Below are 21,280 nucleotides of genomic sequence, written 5' to 3' on the forward strand. Positions count from 1 at the left end.
TTCTTGCAGCCCCTTTAGGCACTGGACCTGCTCTCAGGTCTCCCCTTCAGGAGCTTTCTCTTGTCCAGGCTGCCCCAGCCCAGCTCTCTCAGCCTGGCTCCAGAGCAGAGCTGCTCCAGCCCTCGCAGCATCTCTGTGGCCTCCCCTGGCCTCACTGCAGCATTTCCACATCTCTCTTGTGCTGCTGCCCCAGGACTGGATCAGGACTGCAGGGGGGGTCTCCCCATAGTGCAGCAGGGAGAGAATCCCCTCCCTGAGCTCATGCTCTGGGGGTGCACCCCAGCACATCGAGGTGGTTCTGGGCTGCAGTCAGCTTAGTCCTGTTAACTCAGCTTAGTCTTTTCTGTCCACTAAACACCACCATAAAAACAAAGTGATGATGAGGTTCTCTGCCCTGGAGAGCATCTCTGTGGAATACTTGTCTTTTTTCAGCTCTGATCTCCTTTTGATGTGTATGGAATGGATGTGAAATGCTGAACTGTGCTAATCTGGGTTCCAGATGCTTGTGCAGTGTTATATTTGCTGATAAATTATACAGTCATGATTTAAGTTGGTATTCTTGTGCCACTATACTATAGATAATGCTTTTAGCTGTCACTGTATATATTAGGTATCTCTCTGTGTGTATATATATAATGTTGCCCCTTCTTGGCCAAGTTACAGGTATGTTGCTTTCTGACTTGGACAAGTAGCAAACATTAAGCCTTCTCCTTACTATAACCCTAACCTGGCACTGTGGGACCAGGAAGCAGCTGGAGACCCAGCCTGTCATGGTGCAAGTGTTTATTTTATGCTGGGGCTCTGTGTTTCCTGCATTAGAAAAGTCATAAAGCTTTTATTTCACAGCAGTTTGTAATTGCGGCTTATTCAGTAACAGAACTTCTCATACCTTTTCCATGCCTGTGACATGCACATAACTTCAGTTCCCTTCTGATCATCGTCACCTTCATTTAGACCCTGAAAAATAAAACCATTATAAACCATTGAACACATGCTCTTTAGCTGTGCATGAGGATCTTTTGTTGTTTTAACGTTAACTGGTTTTATAAATGTTAATACTTAGAGGATGCTTTAATAACAGCTTTGTTATTTTACTTTATTTGGCCTATGAACAGGCAAAGAGATGGAAATTAAGAATTTCTCCACATTCAGTGAACAGGGGTCAGAAGTAATTTTGACTTTTCAATGGCTTTTTACCTCTTAACACAGACTTGTGAACAATTTAAAACTTAAGCTGGACTGGCTGGCTAAGACTTGAATGCATTCTTAGTGTCTGAAAAAGTAAGAGAAATCCCATCATCATTTAGCTGTGTATAACGAGAAGTCAATAGAATATGTTCTGCGAGATCTTACCACTGTCCTGTTCTCTCACGTGTAAAATCCTTCTGCTTTTTCCTTTCAATAGGATACATCATTTACTACAGTACGGATGTGAACGCTGAAATACACGATTGGGTTATTGAACCAGTCGTGGGAAACAGACTGACCCATCAGATACAGGAGCTGACCCTCGACACACCTTATTACTTCAAAATTCAGGCCCGCAACTCCAAGGGCATGGGGCCAATGTCTGAGGCCGTTCAGTTCAGGACCCCCAAAGGTAAATCACCACGGAGGTCTCGGGATCTGCCTCCACTTTTCCTGATTGCAACTCCTATAAGGTCAGGGTAGTGTGAATTTTGTATTTCATAGAATCCCAGAATGGTTTGGGTTGGAAAGGACCTTAAAGCTCATCCAGTTCCAACCCCTGCCATGGGCAGGGACACCTCACACTAGCCCATGCAGCCCAAGACTCTGTTCAGCCTGGCCTTGAACACTGCCAGGGATGGAACATTCACCACTTCTTCGGGTAGCCTATTTAATTTGGAAGAGTCAGGAAGAGCAAATGGAATTTGATTTAAATGGAATTTTCTATTTGCATGTAGTTAATAGATAAGCAAGTGTTGCTCAGCTGCTTGATTCATTGTGGTTTTTCTCAATTACTGGTGGGCTCTTAGGTCACCTAGTTATAGTGTCCTGAAGGTGTTTTTTAGGACAGCAGTTTTTAGATGTTTTAAGGTTGGGGGTCTTGTGTGTCACACTGCAGCAGTACAAAGCCACAGGCTCTCCAGTTGGAGCCAGCGGTGCAGCTGTGTGCTGGTGACTTGGATGTCACAGCGGGAATAATGAGATAGAGCAGCTCTTAAATCAAGAGCTAATGAAGTGGAACAAATGCACATTGCTTGGGAAAAAGTACTCCAAGAGAGGAGAAATATAAAAAGTTAGGAGGAGATTTCTGGAAGTGTACCTTTACCAGGTGAGCACTGGTGGTTAGAAATGGGAGCTCCAGCTGGTCTGCTTGGGCAATGTGACACTTTGATTTCTGTCTCTCACTCCTTCAAGCCTTGTGATCTTTCTCTTGTTTTTTCCTTCCCTGTGCTTGACCCACTAGCTGAATCCTCAGATAAAATGCCTAATGACCAAGGTAAATGAACAGCTGCACTTTCTTTTTTATTCCAGCCTTCACACGTTTTGTTCTCCCTGTCCGTGTGCTGTTGTTGCTTCTTGTAAATGAAACAACTGTCTGCTGCTCTAACTGTAAATGAGCAAGTTCCTGTTGTGCTTTCAATAATGGAAGAGCTGGAAGTCCTGTTTGTGGCTGGGGTGGTAGCGATATAAAGTGATCCCTGCAGTCAGATGTCACATGAAGGGACAAGTCTGTGCCAGAGCTGAATCATTCTGTCAAAGGGCATTTGGATGAAGTGAAACTCCAGACAGCCCTCTGACCACTGAGGCAAGATCTCAGTATGTTGAGGTGGAAGATCAGTCACCTCATTAGCACAAGTGCGGTCTTGTGAGCTCTTCAACTCTAATTCTGCTCATGACAAAGGCAATATGCCTGCTCTAGAAAGGTTTTTTGCAAAAGAGATTCTGCTTGTCAGCTCATTCAGACTCCAGGCACTCCTGAAGAGCCCAGCATTAGCCACTAAAAGCCTCAGGTTTTAAAACCATGGCTTGAAAAATGGCAGCTTTGACTTGATGACATTGAATTATAAGGTGGGTTTCCCAGGGCTATTGCTGCTTTCTTCCAAATAACCTACAAGCCCAATAAAAAGGGAAAGAATTAGTCTAAAGGGACAAGTTTAAGAGGACATTGGCAGGCACTCAGGCACACAATTAAATATATCCTAAAGGGGTTGAGCATGACCTTTTTTCACTTGCTTTTCAACTTGTTACTTAGAAGTAATTTATTAAATATGCTTTCACCTTCTGTGTGCCAAGTGATGCTGATACTGGGCAGAATGGGGTAAATTCTTATCCAGCCTTGTGTAACAGAGCTGCAAGCTGAGACTCAGGCATGTTTTGGGGGTTGTCATCATCAGTGCTCAGCTGCAAGAGGAAGGGAATAGAAAATAAAAAGGTTTTATGTAGAAGCTGCTGTTTCCATTCTGTGCTATTCTAACCTTATTTCAGCAGATAACTAAAGCTTGTCATCCGTTATTACCATCCTCAGGTAACATATTCTTCTAGTAACAATTTGATTAATTTATAAATCAGAAAACTCTACCTAAAAGCCATGAGAGTTTTGTTTCAGAATTCCTAGAAGAACACTCTCATGGATTATAGATCCTGGCAGTAGGTTAAATGTAGAATAGGAGAAGACAAGCTGGAGAGAAGAGCTTGTTTGGTGACAGTACCACCGAAGTGCAGGATTGTGTCCTTCAGGAAGTAGTAGGCAAGTTATTTGAGAATGGGAAGAAACAAAGCTGCAGTGGAATTGACTCTGGCCTTAGTGGTTTGTCTTTTTTTCTTCTCCCTTACTTTTCTTCTTTATTAAGCTACGTTGTTCTCCTGACACTTCTGTAGCCCAGAGCTGGTATTGAGCTCCCCAGAATTTAAAGGCTAAATTGATGGTCCCTGGTTTCAGGAATTATGTAGTGAGAAGCATCTTGGTTGGATACCTGATCATAGACTCAGACTGGTTTGGGTTGAAGGGACCTTAAAGCTCATCCAGTTCCAACCCCTGCCACAGGCAGGGACACCTTCCACTGGAGCAGCTTGCTCCAAGCCCTGTGTCCAACCTGGCCTTGAACACTGCCAGGGATGGGGCAGCCACAGCTTCTCTGGGCACCCTGTGCCAGCGCCTCAGCACCCTCACAGGAAAGAAGAGCTTCTGCCTAAGAGCTCATCTCAGTCTCCCCTGTTCTGGCAGGTTAAAGCCATTCCCCTTGGCCTGTCCCTGCAGGCCCTTGTCCCAAGCCCCTCTCCAGGTTTCCTGCAGCCCCTTTAGGCACTGAAGCTGCTCTCAGATCTCCCCTTCAGGAGTCTTCTCTTGTCCAGGCTGCCCCAGCCCAGCTCTCTCAGCCTGGCTCCAGAGCAGAGCTGCTCCAGTCCTTGAGCATCTCCATGGCCTTCTTTGGACTCCAACATCTCCATGTCCTTATGTTGGGGGTTCCAGAGCTGAACACAGTATTCCAGGTACCTGAATTTCATTCTAGTTTGAATCCTGGACTGCTTATCTTTAGTTACCTTGGTGGTTTTAGAGGTGTGCAGGTGCTGACACCACACAGTCATCACACAGTCAGTGCTAGCGTCAGGCCTCCCTGAGCTGCCACAGGTGGTTGTTCTCAACACCCTTTGAAAATACAGCTGTTTGCAGAACACCGCTTCCTCCCTATTGCTGTCTTCTTATGTTTTTATCATTTAAATATGGTTTATGTCCTTTGTCATCCATATACACATATGGGGGTATATGACAGCAGCAGCTGCCTGTGTGAGGATATAGATGGTTCAGAGAGAGCAGACCCCATGATACACTGCACCAACTCAGTGTGCTACACCCATGTGTACTGCATGATCCCGGCTGCTCTGTGCAGGTGACTGTATCTTGTTATCTCCTCCATTATTTTAGGTCATCTGTTAATTTCAGGAGCAATGATTTTAATTTTCTGACATGGTGTTTATCGGGATATTGAATTCCCGTGGCCAAGCACAGGTCTTTGCAGTACTCATGAGAAATATCCCTTGTGAATAATGACTACACTCACAATTCTTATTCTTATCAGTGAATTTGTTGTTAATCTCCTTGTTAGTGCCACATGGCTTTTTTTTAGGATGCTATTTTTAACCAGGCATTCGGGGAAGTGTCTTATGGAGGTCTATATCCAGTGTGCCAGCATAGCTGCTGTTACCAACCATGTTCGTGGCCTGACATTTCGTGTATTTGGAAATACCTGTGCTAATAAAACAGAAAGATGGGCATGAAGTGTGGCACCATCTCTGATCAGCCACCTTTGCCGCGATCTTGCCTATGTTGAGGCTCCACCTGCTGCACCAGAATTGCATATGGTATCTATTTGTCCTTTGTCAGTTATTTTTTTTGCCCCCCCCCCCCCCCTTCTCCCACAGCTTTTCTGGTGCTCCAAGGTTCAGCAATTCAGAGAACCCATCTAGGGTTGTTTGATTTTCACATCCTCTCAGTGAAAGTTATCTGGTCCTGCAGGCACAAATACATCCAATAGAAGGTGTTTAAAATTCACTTGAATTAGTTCATTGCTGCAGCAAAATGATTAGTCCAGGACTTCAAGAAGAGCAGGCCTCATCCTCTCTGGACTGGCATGTGCAGTGTGTCTTTTAAAGTCTAGATTTGTCCTGCACTGTGTCTTAATTTATTGTAGACTACATCTGACTTCTCCCTTTAGGATTCCTTCTTTACTGCCCTTCTCAGGGCTTACTCAGTGTTCTTCCTGGTTCCTTTTGCTGGTTTTCCCAACTGTCCTTATTTCACAGTGAGCGGTTTACAGGCTTTGCCTTCAGGTTCCATTTGGTACATATCCTTTACCACTTCCTGACTAGGATAGATTTTTAACTGAGAGAACTCCTTCTCCTCATTGTGAACATGCCAAATTTGCTGATTTTGGGGGATTTTGTGCGCAACAGTGTAAAACAGGCCAAAGGATTATGGATTCTTGTACCCAGAGGAATGCCTTCTTTCCATCTTGCCACACGTTTCCCCTCCTGTAGTATTTTCCTCATTCATGGTCATTTTGCATTAATGGAGTTTAATGAGAACACAGAAGTGGAAGAACCAGGGCTTTGTGTATCTTTATCTGTAGGCAGCTTTCAGCTGACTTAACACTAGAGGCAAGCTCGTGACTTGGTGAATTGCAGCAGCAAGTGATCTAAGTTAGAGCTGAATTATGCAGGGGAAATACCTGTTAGAGTACCAAGAGGACAGCAGCTCAGCAGGGAGGTCAGCTCTTGCACTGAGGAACCCATGAGCAGTAGCCAAGGTTCAAGAGGAGCTGTGTAATTTGCCTCAGTTTGTAGTTATTGAGGTACAGATGGGTTTACTTCCAGCATCAGCCTTTAAACTTAAAGCTTAGAAACAGATTTGTTCTCCCCAGTTTCACCAAAACCCATTTTGTGATGCCTCATTGTCACTTGTGGTGAAGGTGACATGAACAGAAAAGAACGAGAAGTTGAAAGCAGGTTTTTATGGATTGCCCCTGATTTTGATCCTCCATTTATTTCCAGTCTTCCACACTGTCTGTAATTAGGTATTGGGAGAAAAAAACAACATGTAATTACTGCTTTGAGATAATTAACTGTACAAGTGTGGCAAAGCCATTTGCCTCAATATAACCTGTGTGTTACTGCAAATATTATTGATTATGTTTTTAAAATGAGTAACAGGAGAGACTCCTGAGCTTACTTGGGAAAACAGTAATGTGGGAAACTGGTTATTAAATAGCTCTTTTGAAGAAGTGGCTCTGAGGGAGAAGCACAGCTGCTACTCAAAGGCAAATCCTGCTGTAGGGGAGGGAAAAGGAGGAAGTTTGAAAAGAGCTACCTTAGTGATGCTCAAGTGTGTGTTTATGTGTATGGGTGTGGATATATATGTATATACAATTACCCCCTCATCCCCTTTTCAGCTTCAGGGTCTGCAGGGAAAGGAAGCCGCCCCGTGGACATAGGACCAGATTACAAACCGCCGCTGGGTGGTAAGTGCTGTTCTTCAGTCTAAACACAGTGTCTTTTGGTGTTTCACCAAGTGATGCCATATCCTCTTGAAGGTACTCATTACATCTGTTCGAGGAACTTTTTCTCTCCATGGTGATAGTTGTTCCCACTCAAGACATCATTTCCTACTTCTGTCGTACTGCTCTTGCCTGCTGTGTGAGATACATGGAAAAAAATATTATTGCTTGCATTTTCGTTTCAATCTGAAGCACGATAAGCAGATTGTGTTCCCAGTTTGGTTTTAAATAGCTGCTGGAGTGCACAAGTGTGAAATTAATTCAGGAAGAACATAGTAGGAAGTTAAAAAAGTCATCTTAATCCTTCTCCTGATCAGCACTCTGCATTGTGGAAGCCTTGCCCTAAAGCATTCCTTCTTAGTGCTACATGAAATGTGAGTCCTTCAGAGGAGGGTGCCCACTGTAGAACACCAATACCAGTTCTGGGGATTTCTGATCATAGAATCACAGAATCATTTGGATTGGAAAGGACCGTGAGATCATCCAGTTCCAACCCCTTCCCATGGGCAGGGACACCTTCCAGTAGAGCAGGTTGCTCCAAGCGCCATCCACCTTGGCCTTGAACACTGCCAGGGATGTAGCATTTACCACTTCTTTGGGCAGGCTGTTCCAGGGCCTCACCATCCTCCCAGTAAGGAACTTTCTTGTATCTAACCTGAACTTCCCCTGTTTCAGTTTGAACCCATCACCCCTTGTCCTGTCACTACAGTCCCTGATGAAGAGTCCCTCTGTGGCATCATTGTAGGCTCCCTTCAGACACTGAAAGCTGCTCTGGGGTCTCCATGCAGCTTCTAGAAGTTGCTGGGCTCTGCTTGCTTTTGATGAGGATTTTTTTCTACATGAAAAATAACCCCTTTCTCTCGTCTCAAACTCTTCCAGGCAGTAACAGTCCCCATGGAAGCCCAACCTCTCCCTTGGACAGCAACATGCTCCTTGTAATCATTGTGTCCGTTGGAGTGATCACCATTGTGATTGTGGTGATAGTCGCCGTCTTCTGCACCCGTCGTACAACTTCTCACCAAAAGAAGTAAGCTGTTGGGGTGGCATTGGGACAGTTGTCCTGCTTGTGGTGGTGATGATGATGGCGATGTTCTGTATTCCCTAATCAGTGTTGCAGAGTTCACAAACCATCAAGAGTTGAGAGGCAAGCTGGGGCAATGCCTTCACGAATACCTGCAGCTGCCCCTCTCTGAGGAAGGTTAAAGCAGTGCTTCCAAACACTACCCAGTCCTTCTGTTTAGAGCTGTGAGAGCTCAACAGGCAGAGCTTCACTTCTGTTCTTAGCATATACTTCATGGTGTAGAGTTGCTTTACGAGCTGTGCAGGATAATACCCGGTTTTTAGATAGATATTGGAGTGGAATTGGAGTCTGATGCTGGACCTCCTAGAGAATTGCTCCAAAATTCAAAATATGGATGGGTATCTGAATTCTTCCCTCATTTAGAGCATCTGAATTCAGACTACAGCAGCAATGCTTCCATGTATAGGCTCCTGACGAGGTTGTTCCTGCGTGTGCTTTCAAAAGAACTGAAGAGAGCTGAAAGCTTTTTTATTTCAAGTTTGAAAAGACTCTGTAATGCAAAAGAGAGCTTTAAGAAAGTGATAAAAAGCCAGGCTTGGGAGATAATGTCCACTTGCTTTGCTGAAGGTGAACCATCCTGCAAAAATGCAAGTCCTTCCAGAGAGGAGAGCAAGGATATGGGAGTGGTGGTTGAGCAACTGGGGGATATGCTTGGGAGAGGGCAAGAGTCATGGCATTTTGTTTTCAAAGAGCAGAAATAACCCTGTGAACTCTTGCCTTTGTTTCTCCTCTTGCCACCTCTCTTATGTGCAGCAGCCTACAACCAGTGAATAAACTTCCGATCTGTTGTAGTTGCAGTGCTTAAAGCAGGGTGTCAGGAGCACATCTGGCTGCAGATCACTTCATTGATAGCTTTCAAAATAGGATTTGGTCCTATGTTAGCCAGTTCTAGGAAATGTGCTACCCAGAAGGGATGCCTTCCTCCATCACTGCCAGGATCCAAAGAGAGGGGGTGTGAAGGAAGGCGCTGGAATTCTGCACGGCATGTCAAACAGAATCACATAATCCCAGACTGGTTTGGCTTGAAGAGACCCTAAAGCTGATGCTGTTCCAACCCCCTGCCATGGGCAGGGATACCTTCCACTAGAGCAGAATGTTCCAAGCCCCATCCAACCCAGTCTCATGTCTGCCTCACAGTTTGCTGCTGCCGCTCTTCAGCAGCAATGAAAAAGCTCCTCAGTCACATGCGTCTGTCCTGAGCAGCAGTGAAATGAGCATTCTTGTCATTAATCTTCAAAGTTAACCATCCCACTGGGGTAATCAGCTCTCTGCACACTCTTCCCACAGCTATTGTTTGAGGTTGGTCATACACCCTAGAGTATGAGCACAGCATGATGGATGTACCCTTCCTGTTTAGAATATTCTCTTAATAAGCACAAGTACTGGAAACTTTACTTTGGTAGCAAAGGCTCGGACTGCAGAGCACAATTCTGCAGCGTGTGTAGCATGTGAGACAAATTTCATGGCACCAGAGTTGCAGAATATGCTTTGAGGTGTCAGATGTGCTTATATATAAAATTCAAAGCTTCCTGCCCAGTGGGCAGCTCCTGCTCAGCAGGATGCAAGATCTGAGGGAAATCACATGGCAAATTTGCCTTTTCCAACAAGTGAAATGAAGCTTCTGTCTAAGAACATTCCATTTGTTTCCCTTCCCAAGGAAACGAGCTGCCTGCAAATCAGTGAATGGGTCCCACAAGTACAAAGGAAACTCCAAAGATGTCAAACCTCCTGACCTTTGGATCCATCATGAAAGACTGGAGCTGAAACCCATCGATAAATCTCCAGATCCCAATCCAATCATGACCGATACCCCAATCCCTCGCAACTCCCAAGACATCACCCCAGTTGATAATTCCATGGACAGCAATATCCATCAACGGCGGAATTCCTACAGAGGTGAGGTTTAAAATTAACTGTATCTGGTGAAGTCACTTTACTGACAAATTGCTCTTGTTTTCCAAGTAGTGAATTGGGTTTGTGCCTAGTTTATAGGACTCTCTGAAAAGAATGGATCACACTTTTTGTGTGAAAGTTGAGTGCCCAAGAGTTAAACCATGACTATCCCTTGGTAAATACCAAATAGTAGTCATCTAGCAAGTGTTTTGTACTAATAGTTGAGACACATGTGACATTCTCTCAGTGGTCAAACACACAATCAGTTTTCGGTGCTTTAACCAGCTACTGCTTGACTCTTGAGGTAAAGGTGAATTTTCACTTGGGGAATGGTTAACTTGTCGTACCCAACATGTGACTCTGCACTGCTGCTCATTCCACATAGCTGCTGCCTGAGGTTTGTTTTTGCAGTATGGCCCAGAGAGTTTCTCCAGTGCCCAATAATCTTTACCCTAACTGTCCTCTTCTCCACCTTTTTGTGAAGGATGAAAGAGCTGTTTTTATCAGTTATGAGTCATAGAACTGCTTACAGAGGACAGCCCAGAAATAAAGAGAGGAGGATTGAAACAGTCTGGTGTGGTACCACAGAAGTCTTGCTGCAGTGGTAAATAACCTTCAGTGTTTTTCCTTCAGGGCATGAGTCAGAGGATAGCATGTCCACACTGGCAGGAAGAAGGGGAATGAGACCCAAGATGATGATGCCTTTTGATTCTCAACCACCTCAACGTAAGTCAACAGCCCACCTACTAGCTGGCTTGAAATGGGGAGCACCCAACCGTCTTGATACCATATGCACAGACACACAGTCACATACTGCCTTCCTGCTTACTGCTCCTAAGTAATTCTGTTGTGTCTGCAGTGGAACAGTTCAAAGAAGGTACTCTTAAAAGGATAATCTGGATTAGGTGTATTTGAGCAAGGGGAGGTGTGCTGCAAAAGTGGGAAAGAGTTAGTTAATGCATCCAACTGTTCCACTCTCCAGCAGTGTGGCTGAAGGTGGAGTTTAGGGGAGAGCCTGTGTCACTGAGAAAGATGATCGATTAAACAGGGATATCTGGAGAATCTCCTGCTTACTATTCTCTGTCTGAATCTATCCTCTGAGAATCTATCTTCCCATAGTGGCTCAGGAGCAGCTTCAGAAATGATGCTGAAGTAGTGAATTAGGAAGAGAGAATCGGATAGATGACTGCATGTTTCAGTGCAAGACATCCCTGCTTGGGAGCTAGTCCCCTAATTTGCCAAGCAGAAGGAATGGCTCTGGCAGTGTTCAAGGCCAGGTTGGATGGGGCTTGGAGCAACCTGCTCTAGTGGAAGGGGTCCCTGGCCACGGCAGGGGGTTGGAACAACCCAAACCCTTCCGTGATTCATTCTATGATTTATTCTATGATTCTCTGAAGGAGTAATATACTCATCTCTTGGAAAGGCTACCAAAAGCCTGCAATGTGTACTTTAGCTTTGCTCCATGATGTGTCTGTCATCAAGTTGATTAGAACATGACTAGAGCACTGATAGAGGCTGAGGTTTTGTGAGTCTGGCAGAACATACTCTTAAATGAAGAGGTTATCTGGGGTTTTATTTCTTATCTCTGCGTTTTCTTGTCCCTTAATGATGATTTGAGCAAAAGTGCTGAACTGAAATATTGTTGAGGCAGTAGATATAGATTTTAATTATGAGAATCAAACAGTGTATCTACTTTTTCAATGATGACTCTGAAATGGAAAAAGACTTGGCTAGACCTCCAAACAGCTGGGAACCCTGACAGGAGAACACAGGTAAAATGCACCCAAATTACTATGCAGAGACAGAATCATGAGGCAAAATCATTGTGTGCTTAGCTAGTCTGAGCTTAGACTTCCCTGAGCACCATGGTCGTGGTCATCCCTGTAGCCAGGTCATTGCTACCCTGACCTTTGTGTTAAGTGGGACGATTTCACACTAGTCCAGCGTGTTTCAGCTGTATTTGTTGCTTTATTTATCTGAAGTGAGCACTTGGTTTAGAGGGCCTCTTTGTGTTTTTTCAGGTGTCCTGATGACCTGCTTAGCTCACTTTGTGAATCTGTGACTGTTTCCTTATTTTCCAGCTGTTTTATGAGATTGTAAAGATTTTCTTTTTGTTTTACCATAAGTAGTGATGCTCTTTGTTTTCTCCTGCTTTTACATGTATGAGGAAGGAGCGGAGGATGCAGTTTTACACTGATACTCTCATTAGTTTCTTGAAAGCTTGTCTTCTGTCAAATACGGGTATCTAACAAAGGGCATTGCAGCTATTGGATTCTGGTGGTTTCTTGTCCTATGCCAGGTGTTGAAACATGTTGAATTCAGGCTTTTGTGACCCCATAACAAGTTCAGACTGTAATAAGTCTTACCTTACACTCCTCTAAGTGCTTCTTCTCTCAGAGGGATGCAGCACTAGATACACAGAGCATCAGATAAACCCATATAGGAGCTGGTGCTGAAAGGTGCCAAGTGCTCCATAGAAACAGCGTAGCAAAATACTCCTCATACTGCGTTATGCAGTGAGAAAGATACTCAGCATCTTCCATGTTTAGTCCCACCTCGGGTGAAAAGATACACAGTTGAGAGAGGTGATAGAGTGGTGATAGATATTTTAGGGAGATGGTATATTGCAGTTCTACCTTTTGCTTGTACTCAAGCTGATGTGATAATGCTGCAGATCGAGTTGTGGGTATGACTTTTTCCTTGCAGCGCAAACCCCAGCTTTGATTTCTCATTGTGATACCAGCCCTGCTGCCTTTGCTTGGAAAACCACTGTTTTCCCCCTCTTTATTAGATCTTGCCTTGTCCAGAAGGAACAAACCAGAAGCAGACATAGCTGGCTTGCTGTGACAGGTTAGCATGATGCACTAAATGTCAGGAAAGATGTGTAAGGTCTTCTGGTGCCTGAGGGCTGAAGATTGGGTTTGTGACTTTGATTTTTTTTTTTATCCTGTTTGCAAAAGCTCTGAGGGCTTCCAGCTGTAGGTTTCTATTTTATAGTAAGTGGAAACATCAATGTAATGTCTGTAGATGCCTTTTTGCAGAAGCTCCACAGGAAACTGTGACTGGCATGTGAGGGCCTTTCTCAGCAAGCAGAAGGCAGGAGGACCATTTTGTGTGTTAAAGACTGCCTGCAGAGACCTTCCTATGGATTTTTTTTGCCTCCCACTCTTCAAGCATAGTTATTTACCTCTTAAATTCTAAATTATGGTAATTTACTGTGTTCAGTTTTAGTGTAATTCACAGTAATGGTGTGTGTCTTGTTAGCTCCTCCTTTGACAACTTCTTATCACACCACATTTTAGCTCCTCATGCAAACTTTTCCTCGAAACAGCTCATCACAATGTTCATTAGGAGAGGTGGTACAAGTTGACCTGTAAAGATGTATGTGATGTAGGTCTGATAACCCAGCAAGTTACTGGCAAAGCCCAGCAGGTTAAGCTGGCTTAGGTGGAGGGTGAACTTCCTGGGGATGTGGCTTTTCACAGGTTTTCCTCCAGATTCTGCTTTGGAATCCAGAGCTGCTGCCATTCTGTGGTTTGGCAGGGAGGGAGCTGAAGTGCTGGAGCAGAGTTGGAAAACTGGGATTGAAACAGGTCATTTTGGTGTCACTGTGAACCTGCTGAGGTTTACTCGCTGTCAGTCTGCTTCCCCTGTTCAGTGGCTTGGTGGGGATGGGAGGGATGTGGTGTGTTTCAGTACACATGCATGCTTGTCTGTATGTTAAGCATTTTTCTGTCTTGTATTCATTCACAGCTGTGATTAGTGCTCATCCCATCCATTCACTCGATAACCCTCACCATCATTTCCACTCCGGCAGCCTCGCTTCTCCAACTCGCAGCTATCTCCATCACCAGGTCAGCCCGTGGCCGATTGGCACATCCATGTCCCATTCAGACAGGGCCAATTCCACAGGTGAGACATTAATGAGCAGATAGATCTTGCTTGTAGTGGAACAATGAGTGGAAATCAAAGCCTGACACTTCACTTGGTTGGTCTCTGTTGGGGTGTGCCCTGAGGGGCAGAGTGATGGCTTTTAAGTGCAGACCAAACTCTTGACGGGGTTTTCTGTGAACAGTTTGTGGTGTAGATCAGATGTTGTAATAGGTGATGATGTCCTTGGAAAAGGAAGCTTAATGTTTTATATACAGCTTCAAGTAGGAAGATTCCTTATTCTAGAGCCTTCAGCCATGGAGTCTGAAACATCAGATTAAGTCTAATTTAATCTACTTAATACAACAACTTTTATTCTAATTAGTTTCATGTAAAACCAAGAGAGGACAAAAATCCAGCCTTTGCTGCTGAGAGCTGACTTTGATTGATCTTCCTGAAGCACAGAGGATTGTGGTGATTCCTATGCAGGATTTTCAGGCCTGAAGCCCAGGCATTTGCTGTAGTTCTTGTAATGTCTCCAGTGCAAGGGTACTTCTAAGTTGCACGTAAGTAACATCATGAGATGAACTGAATTCTGAGCTTCTCTAATTTAAGGTTACATTTTAACTAAGGTTGCCACAGCCAACAACTTGTTTCCTTATGGAAGCAATTTCAGGAGGCTGCAAATACCCAGGCAGGTCATAAGTTGGAGGTTTCCCTTGTTCTCTTTGAACTCCTGAAGTGGCAGCTCTCACAGTCCAGATCATTCCTTGCATGTGGTCCAAGCAGGATCACAAAGCCCTCAATTCAAGACACCATCTCACTGTTTTCTTAGATCAATAGATTCAGCAGAGTGGAGCCTGATGAAAACAAGCAAATAAAGGCAGCAAGTAAAGGGTTTTCAGTAAGTAAAGGGATTTCATGTGTATCTCAGGAACAGTTTGGGTTTTCAGCACACATTATGTATACCTGTTTAAGAAGGCCAATCCTGTGAAATACTCCAGGGTAAAGTAAGATTTGTGTTTCATGCTGTTTATTCCAGGTCTTACTTGGTGTAGCTGTTTCAGTGTACATCTTGATTTGGTATTGTATCCATGGAATCATTCAGTCCTCAAGCTTATTCTGTTATTAGACAGTCATTGTCGTTCAGCTCAGAACAGAGCAGTTACACAGAATTGGTGTCATTTGTTACACAGATGGTTAATATGTGAATTCACTTCTTAGCTTTTAGCAGTGACCTTGGAAAAGGTACTTGCAGACACTCCTGGTTTCATCTGCCCACGGAGGGTGTTTCTGTTAAAGAAACCTCTCCACGTTGTGTGTGTTGTAGAATCTGTTCGGAACACACCCAGCACAGACACCATGCCGGCTTCCTCATCCCAGACCTGTGCTGACCACCAGGACCTGGAAAGCACCACAGGATCCTACCTGGCTAACACACAAGAGGAGGACTCGGCTCAGAACCTGCCCACAGCCCATGTCCGTCCTTCCCATCCGCTGAAGAGCTTTGCAGTGCCAGCCATCCCACCTGCTGGTTCCACGTATGACCCTGCGCTGCCCAGCACACCCCTGCTAACACAGCAAGGTGAGCAGGGAACAGCAGGCAAGACACAAGACAAAAAGGGGGTTTTGAGGAAAAGAGAGAAGCTCCTACAGGGTGAGGGGGAGAGCTGGGCATCAGAGGAAATATCCTGGAGGCTGGGGTGAATTTTGTCCCTCAAGGCCCTTTTATCTACATAGATAAATGAGACAAAATGTCAACTCGGCACTCCATAATTTGAAGCGCTTATTTTCTTCTAATAGAATCCTTTTTATTCTCCTACTTTCAAGAGCTTTCTGGGTAGGCAAAACAATTCATTATCTGGTATAAGTGTGGTATAACTGTGTAACACTTTATTTTAAGCTCCTGCCCATCCAGTTCACTCAGTGAAGACTGCATCAATTGGGACTTTAGGAAGAACTCGACCTCCTATGCCCGTGGTAGTTCCCAGTGCCCCTGATGTGCAGGAGACCACCAGGATGCTTGAGGACTCAGAAAGCGTAGGTACTCTTAACACTGCCAGGGGCTTTCTTTGGCAGTGCTGATCAAACTGTGGGGAATCTGTCTTTAGGTGACACTTGGAAGCTTTAGTGATGTCTGCACTGAGACTGTCAAAAGGATAACAAGTCTTCTGACTTCCACCAAGTGCTTGGTTAATCCATATCCAAAACCATAGTGCAAATACTTTGTACGCAAGGCAGTAAATTCAGAGAATAAACACTTCAGTTTTCAAGTCCTTTCTAAATCTGAAAGTTTAAGAGCATACCTTCATTCCCAGTTACACAGTACCTAGTCTTTGCATTTTTCACAGCACTCAGCTCCAAAGGGAGCTTTGGTTTACAACTTGGGCTTCCATGCTGGAGCTATAGTGCCCTGTATGTCTTGGTTTTGCCTGCTTCTCTTGATGTAAAGAGCATCTTTGTCTGCAGAGCTGAAGGCCTCCAACAGTGCCTTTTGCTCTCTGTACAGCTGAAGATGATGTATCCATGCTGGCTTGGAGATGTCAGTCATTTCCCTCGGGTTTGCCAGCATACTGTGCCTGGATCCTCTGAAAGTCCTGCAGCTGCAGGTTGCTGCACTGCTGCAGAGCAGCCAGAGTGTCACTGCAGCTGGAAGAGTTAGCATTAGTGTCAAAATGAGCTTCAACCTCAGGGTGATGAGCCATCACCCCAAATCTGGGTTTAGATACTCATATAGGAGTGTTCTGGTTTTGGGGGAAAAACGCATCCAATTGCTGAGCTTCTTTGGAAGCAGCTTTTAAGAAAAGGAGATATGTTGGGCATCAGGCACTGGAAGAGCTGTTTTCCTTTCAAATTGCAAGCAAAATGTTACTGCATTACTGCCACAGGAAATGCTGATCATTATTGTTATTCCTTGTCTCCTTATTGCCCTTTCCGTTTGTCATCCTCTTGCTTTTCTTTCTGCATGCAGCCTTGATTTGGTGTACTTCTGCCCTTCTGTCTTGTTGTCATTCCTACTTTATTCTTTTTCTTCAGTTGGTACCAAAAACATAGTCATTTGTTTATTCATCAAATTTGTAATACTTAGTTATGGCCAGTAATAAATTTCTTCATTAATAAGTACTGTCTGCGATCAGCTCTGCAGCAGCCTGAATATTAAGACTCTAGCCATAAGGTCTAATAATGGCCTTTAAACCTACAGAGCAGAAACTATGAAGCAGGTTCTGATCTGGCATTAGCAGAGCTGGTACTGAAATACCACAAGCAGCCTGGATGCCTCCTGTGGAAGTGATGCTGAGAGAGCAAAGAGTGTTTGGAGAAAGGCTCCGAGAATTTACATAAGGGCTTGAAAACCACACGGTACTGGGTAAGACTTGGCCGGCTCAGGAAAGGTTTTGGGATGAATCAGTTCATGGTAACTAACTATCTACATCCATGCAGTGATGGCAGGATAGAGTCACAGATTTGTGTAGGTTGGAAAAGACCTTTGAGGTGATCAAGTCTAACTGGTAACGATGATAGCTGTTCAGTATAGCTGTAGCTACAGAGTTGAGGCTAAAAATGGAGTAGGATTTTAGCAAAGCAAAATGATTCTCAGAGCAGTCCTACTGAAGTGATTCCTTTGACCTTTTTTCCAAGTAAGCTGGGAAGATGTTTCTAAAATACCTATTTTGGTTCAAAGGAAGCTGTTATCTCAAAGCAGGAATTGATACAAGGAAAACAGATAAGATGGTCACAGCCTTAAAAAGTCAGTGAAACTATGAATCACTACTGCAAAGAGATCTGTGCTTAAAATAGAGACTTGTTTCAAGTTACTAATTCCTGTAACTGTCAATAAATCTGTTACTGCTTATTCATGTGTCAGGGTCACAATCTGCTCCAGAATCACTGACTGTTTCTTCTTGCTTCTGGCTCTGTCCCTCTTCAAAGACAAGAGGTTACCCTCTCAGTCACTCTTTCCATCTCCCACAGAACTATGAACCGGATGAGCTGACCAAAGAGATGGCCCACCTGGAAGGACTTATGAAGGACCTTAATGCCATCACTACAGCATGACCGCCCTCGCCGGGACATGACTCCAGACAGTGTCACAAGTCTTGGGACTCAGCCTTGGAACACAAGGAATTGTACAGAGGAAAAAAAGAGAAAAAAAAAGGAAAAAAAAAAAGGAAAACCAGAATGAGGGACAGCACATGGAAACGGGAATCAACCAGCATTTGTGCTACAGCTGGTCAAAAAGCGATGACCCTTCTTGTCATCATCCTGCAATGAAGTCTTTGCCAAGTTGAATTCCAGTGACCTGCTGAGACCGTGCAGGGTGGGATGCAGCAGGCTCAGCTCCAGCATCCAGACTAAAGGAAAGAAAGTGGACTTGAGGGTTGTTTTATTTCTGGTCAGGTTTTGTCTCAGTGGTGTGATTGCCCTGCCTTTTCAGTGTTGGACATTGGCATTTATGTACAATTTTATTTGTGTTTTTATTTTAACTTTTTTTATAAAAAGAAAAAAAAATACTGTCATAAAAAAAGGAAGAAGAAGAAACAGAAGAAACTGTTGTTTTCCACAGCCTAGACTGAAGTTTGACTGCTTGTTCTATTGTGTATGGAAATTCATTGCCAGTGTGGGTTGTTCTGTTTTGTTTTTTACCCTGCGTATTCTGACGTCCCCTTCTGGCAGTTAATCCATGGCCTTTTGGGATGCTGCACTGCTCTTTGTAAGCTTTTTTATTATTTTTATATTATAATTATTAAAAGCCTGACTTCCTCCTCTCATCACTGTGAGATTCCTGCTCTGTTTGAATTGAAATGTAATTTAAAAGGCTTGTTTGTCGCTTTTTGTGCCGTTTCAATATTTTGAGTGGGGGAAAAGTAGCTGGGGAAGGGGAGGGGATCCAGTGGGAGGTTTCATTATTGTTGGTTTCCTGTCTTTCTCCATGGACCCGAGAGACTGAAGAAAATGAAAGCATCTTCTGTAATGTCCTTACTTGGACCTTCAGGATACTGTGTCCCTGGTTACTGACTTGCAGTGAGTCTCATTGAAAAACATTAAAAATCCTAATTCCTCCTGTAAAATAAGGTAAATCCTTGTATTCAGATGACACTACAGCCTGCTTTGGCTCTGTTTTGTTGGTGGTAGTGGACAGTTCACCTTATGAAGCTCTGAAGTGTAGATGGAGCTCACTGAGCAGGGAGGCAGCAGCTCCTCCCTGGCAGTGCTTAGGTTTGACTATGGGGACCTGTTCTCATCAGCATTAAATGATATTGTACTTCTGAGAACACTACAGATGTTCCCAGTGCACTCAGTTGAAGTTCTGGCCCAGGCCATTTGAACAAAGAGTCCTTCTCAAGGATTCCTCAGAGACAGAAGCAAGGCAAAAATGTATTATTTTTACACTTTTGAAACCAGTTGAGATGAAAACCAGTGTTAGTGGCTGGGGTGCTGGGCACAGAGCTCCTTTCCAGAAAGGGAAGATACAAGGGAACTCCTGTGTGAGGGGAGGAAAAAGGGACTTTCTTCCTGGCTTGAAAAGAGGGACTGTATTTTAGTCATTTTAACAAGGCCAGGTTGAACACATGGGCTTGGAGCAAGCTGCTGTAGTGGAAGGTGTCCCTGCCCGTGCAGGACTTGGAGCTGGATGAGCTTTGAGGTCCCTTCCAACCCAAGAAGCTGTCTCTGGGCAGTTTGTAACAGGTTGTCCAGAGAAGCTGTGGCTGCCCCATGTCTGCAGACACTCAAGGCCAGGCTGCATGTGGTTCTGAGCAACCTGCTCTAATGGAAGCTGTCCCTGCTTATTGCAGGGGTTGGAACTGGATGGGCTTTGAAAGGTCCCTTCCAATCCAAACTATTCTATTCTATGATGATTTTAGGTAGAAAAAGACAATGCACTCAGCTAATTGAGGAACTTGTGTGCCATTTCACTTTTAAGCTGAAAGGAAGCTCAGAACTTACTGATTCCTCCTGAGCAGTCAGATGTGGGAGCTGGGACACACAGGTAAAAGGCATTGCAGGTGAGAGGTGCTGCTGCTGTAGTCCACAGCATCTCTGCTGGATGTCTCGACCTGTTAGAGCAGGAAGAGGAAATGCTGTCTTTGCTTCATTTATGTCCTTTCATCCACCTGACGAAAGCTCTGGGCCTGTTTTCATAGTCGCTGTCAGCAGGAGGGAGAGCCAGGGAATCCTCCCAGAGAGCAGCAGGGCTTGTGTTGTTCTTTTACATCCTTTCTGTTCCTGCACTCCTTGTGGCATCACTTCTAGGACATTTGCTGGATTTCTTTATTGAGGGGGGAGGAAAGGAAATTAATCAGAGCACCATGGGCCACCCAGAAAATGATGTTTGGAACTGAATTGGAATCAATACAATCCAGGGCAAAATAAGCTATAGAATATGTATTTAAATACTAAAATCCATACCTTGTCCTGAAAGGAAGGGGGGGGGGGGAGGGGGAATGATTTCCTTTGCCTATTTTTTACCTATACCCAAAGAAATGCCATCCTACATACACAGTGTTCTTAGCTGGTGGGTCTTTGTGAATATTCCTTCTGTATAACACCATGAATGTTAATACTGTCATTGAATTTGGGGAGGGGGAATATTTTTAATGCTAAACAACTGTTCAAAGTTGGTTTTTTAAGGTTAAAAAAAGGAAAAAAAAACCCATTCAGTTCAATGTACAATCTGTATTGCACTTTTTCACATTTTAATGCTATGTTTTCTTACATATCCTGTGATTTTCAATTCAGGACATTGTGTATCCTTGTAGTGTCATAGTCAAGCTGGTAAGTGACAGCTTCCCTCAGCCATGTGGGGGGAATCAAACCAAACCTGTATCTTGTTTTCTGATTCTCATGTAGACTGTTTTGAGGACTGCTGTAGATGTCTGCCTTTCTGTACCATTTCTTTGCTTTCCTGTAGTATTTGCTGTATACTCGATGGCTTTTTTTTTTTAATACCTTCATGTTTATGATTTTGTATTGGTCATCCAATACACTTTTTTTAATCCAATCCCATTCCGGTCTGCTTGGAGAGTTTGTTCTCTTTTTAACGATGCCTGTACATTTTTTCCTTCATCTGTGGGGAGCAGCTTTGGAATTTTATTGTCCCATTTTCCTCGTGCTTTAGTAGATTGTGTCCTCCAGAGAGAGAAGAACAATTCCCTCCTGCCCCATCTTTGGGCAGACACTGAGCATGTAGCAGCTTTCTGGTTAACTCCCTTTCATTTCAAAGCTCAACAGTAAAGGTATCACCTTCTAACACCAAGCATTAGAAAAAAAGGGGTTTAAATAGGCAAAGTGCCTTTAATAGCCTCAGTAAACCAGTAAATCACAGAAAACCACTACAAGAATTCTTAGAATATAGTACTTTCTGTCCATAGAGTTTAAAGGGCAGTAATTGATGTCCTCAAACTAACTCCAGACTCTT

General features: G+C 44.0%; 1 protein-coding gene across 5 annotated transcripts in view; it reads left to right on the forward strand.

Annotated features, from left to right (window-relative positions):
* Positions 1 to 20,868, forward strand: part of NEO1 (neogenin 1) — a 194,145-nt gene extending 173,277 nt beyond the window's left edge. For 4 of the 5 annotated variants that reach the window (XM_034065994.1, XM_034065995.1, XM_034065996.1 and 1 more), the window contains exons 20-28: positions 1,406 to 1,600; positions 6,915 to 6,983; positions 7,899 to 8,046; positions 9,758 to 9,996; positions 10,627 to 10,719; positions 13,747 to 13,905; positions 15,194 to 15,448; positions 15,767 to 15,903; positions 17,836 to 20,868. In XM_034065994.1, coding sequence (XP_033921885.1) covers positions 1,406 to 1,600; positions 6,915 to 6,983; positions 7,899 to 8,046; positions 9,758 to 9,996; positions 10,627 to 10,719; positions 13,747 to 13,905; positions 15,194 to 15,448; positions 15,767 to 15,903; positions 17,836 to 17,919 — 1,379 coding nt within the window. In that variant the 3' untranslated portion in view covers positions 17,920 to 20,868. Of the gene's footprint in view, positions 1 to 1,405; positions 1,601 to 6,914; positions 6,984 to 7,898; positions 8,047 to 9,757; positions 9,997 to 10,626; positions 10,720 to 13,746; positions 13,906 to 15,193; positions 15,449 to 15,766; positions 15,908 to 17,835 lie in introns of all 5 variants that reach the window. The other variant, XM_034065997.1, reaches the window with a different exon arrangement.
* Positions 20,869 to 21,280: the final 412 nt, after the last annotated feature.

This window comes from Melopsittacus undulatus, chromosome 9 (assembly GCF_012275295.1).
Source record: "Melopsittacus undulatus isolate bMelUnd1 chromosome 9, bMelUnd1.mat.Z, whole genome shotgun sequence".
Lineage (NCBI taxonomy): Eukaryota > Metazoa > Chordata > Aves > Psittaciformes > Psittaculidae > Melopsittacus > Melopsittacus undulatus.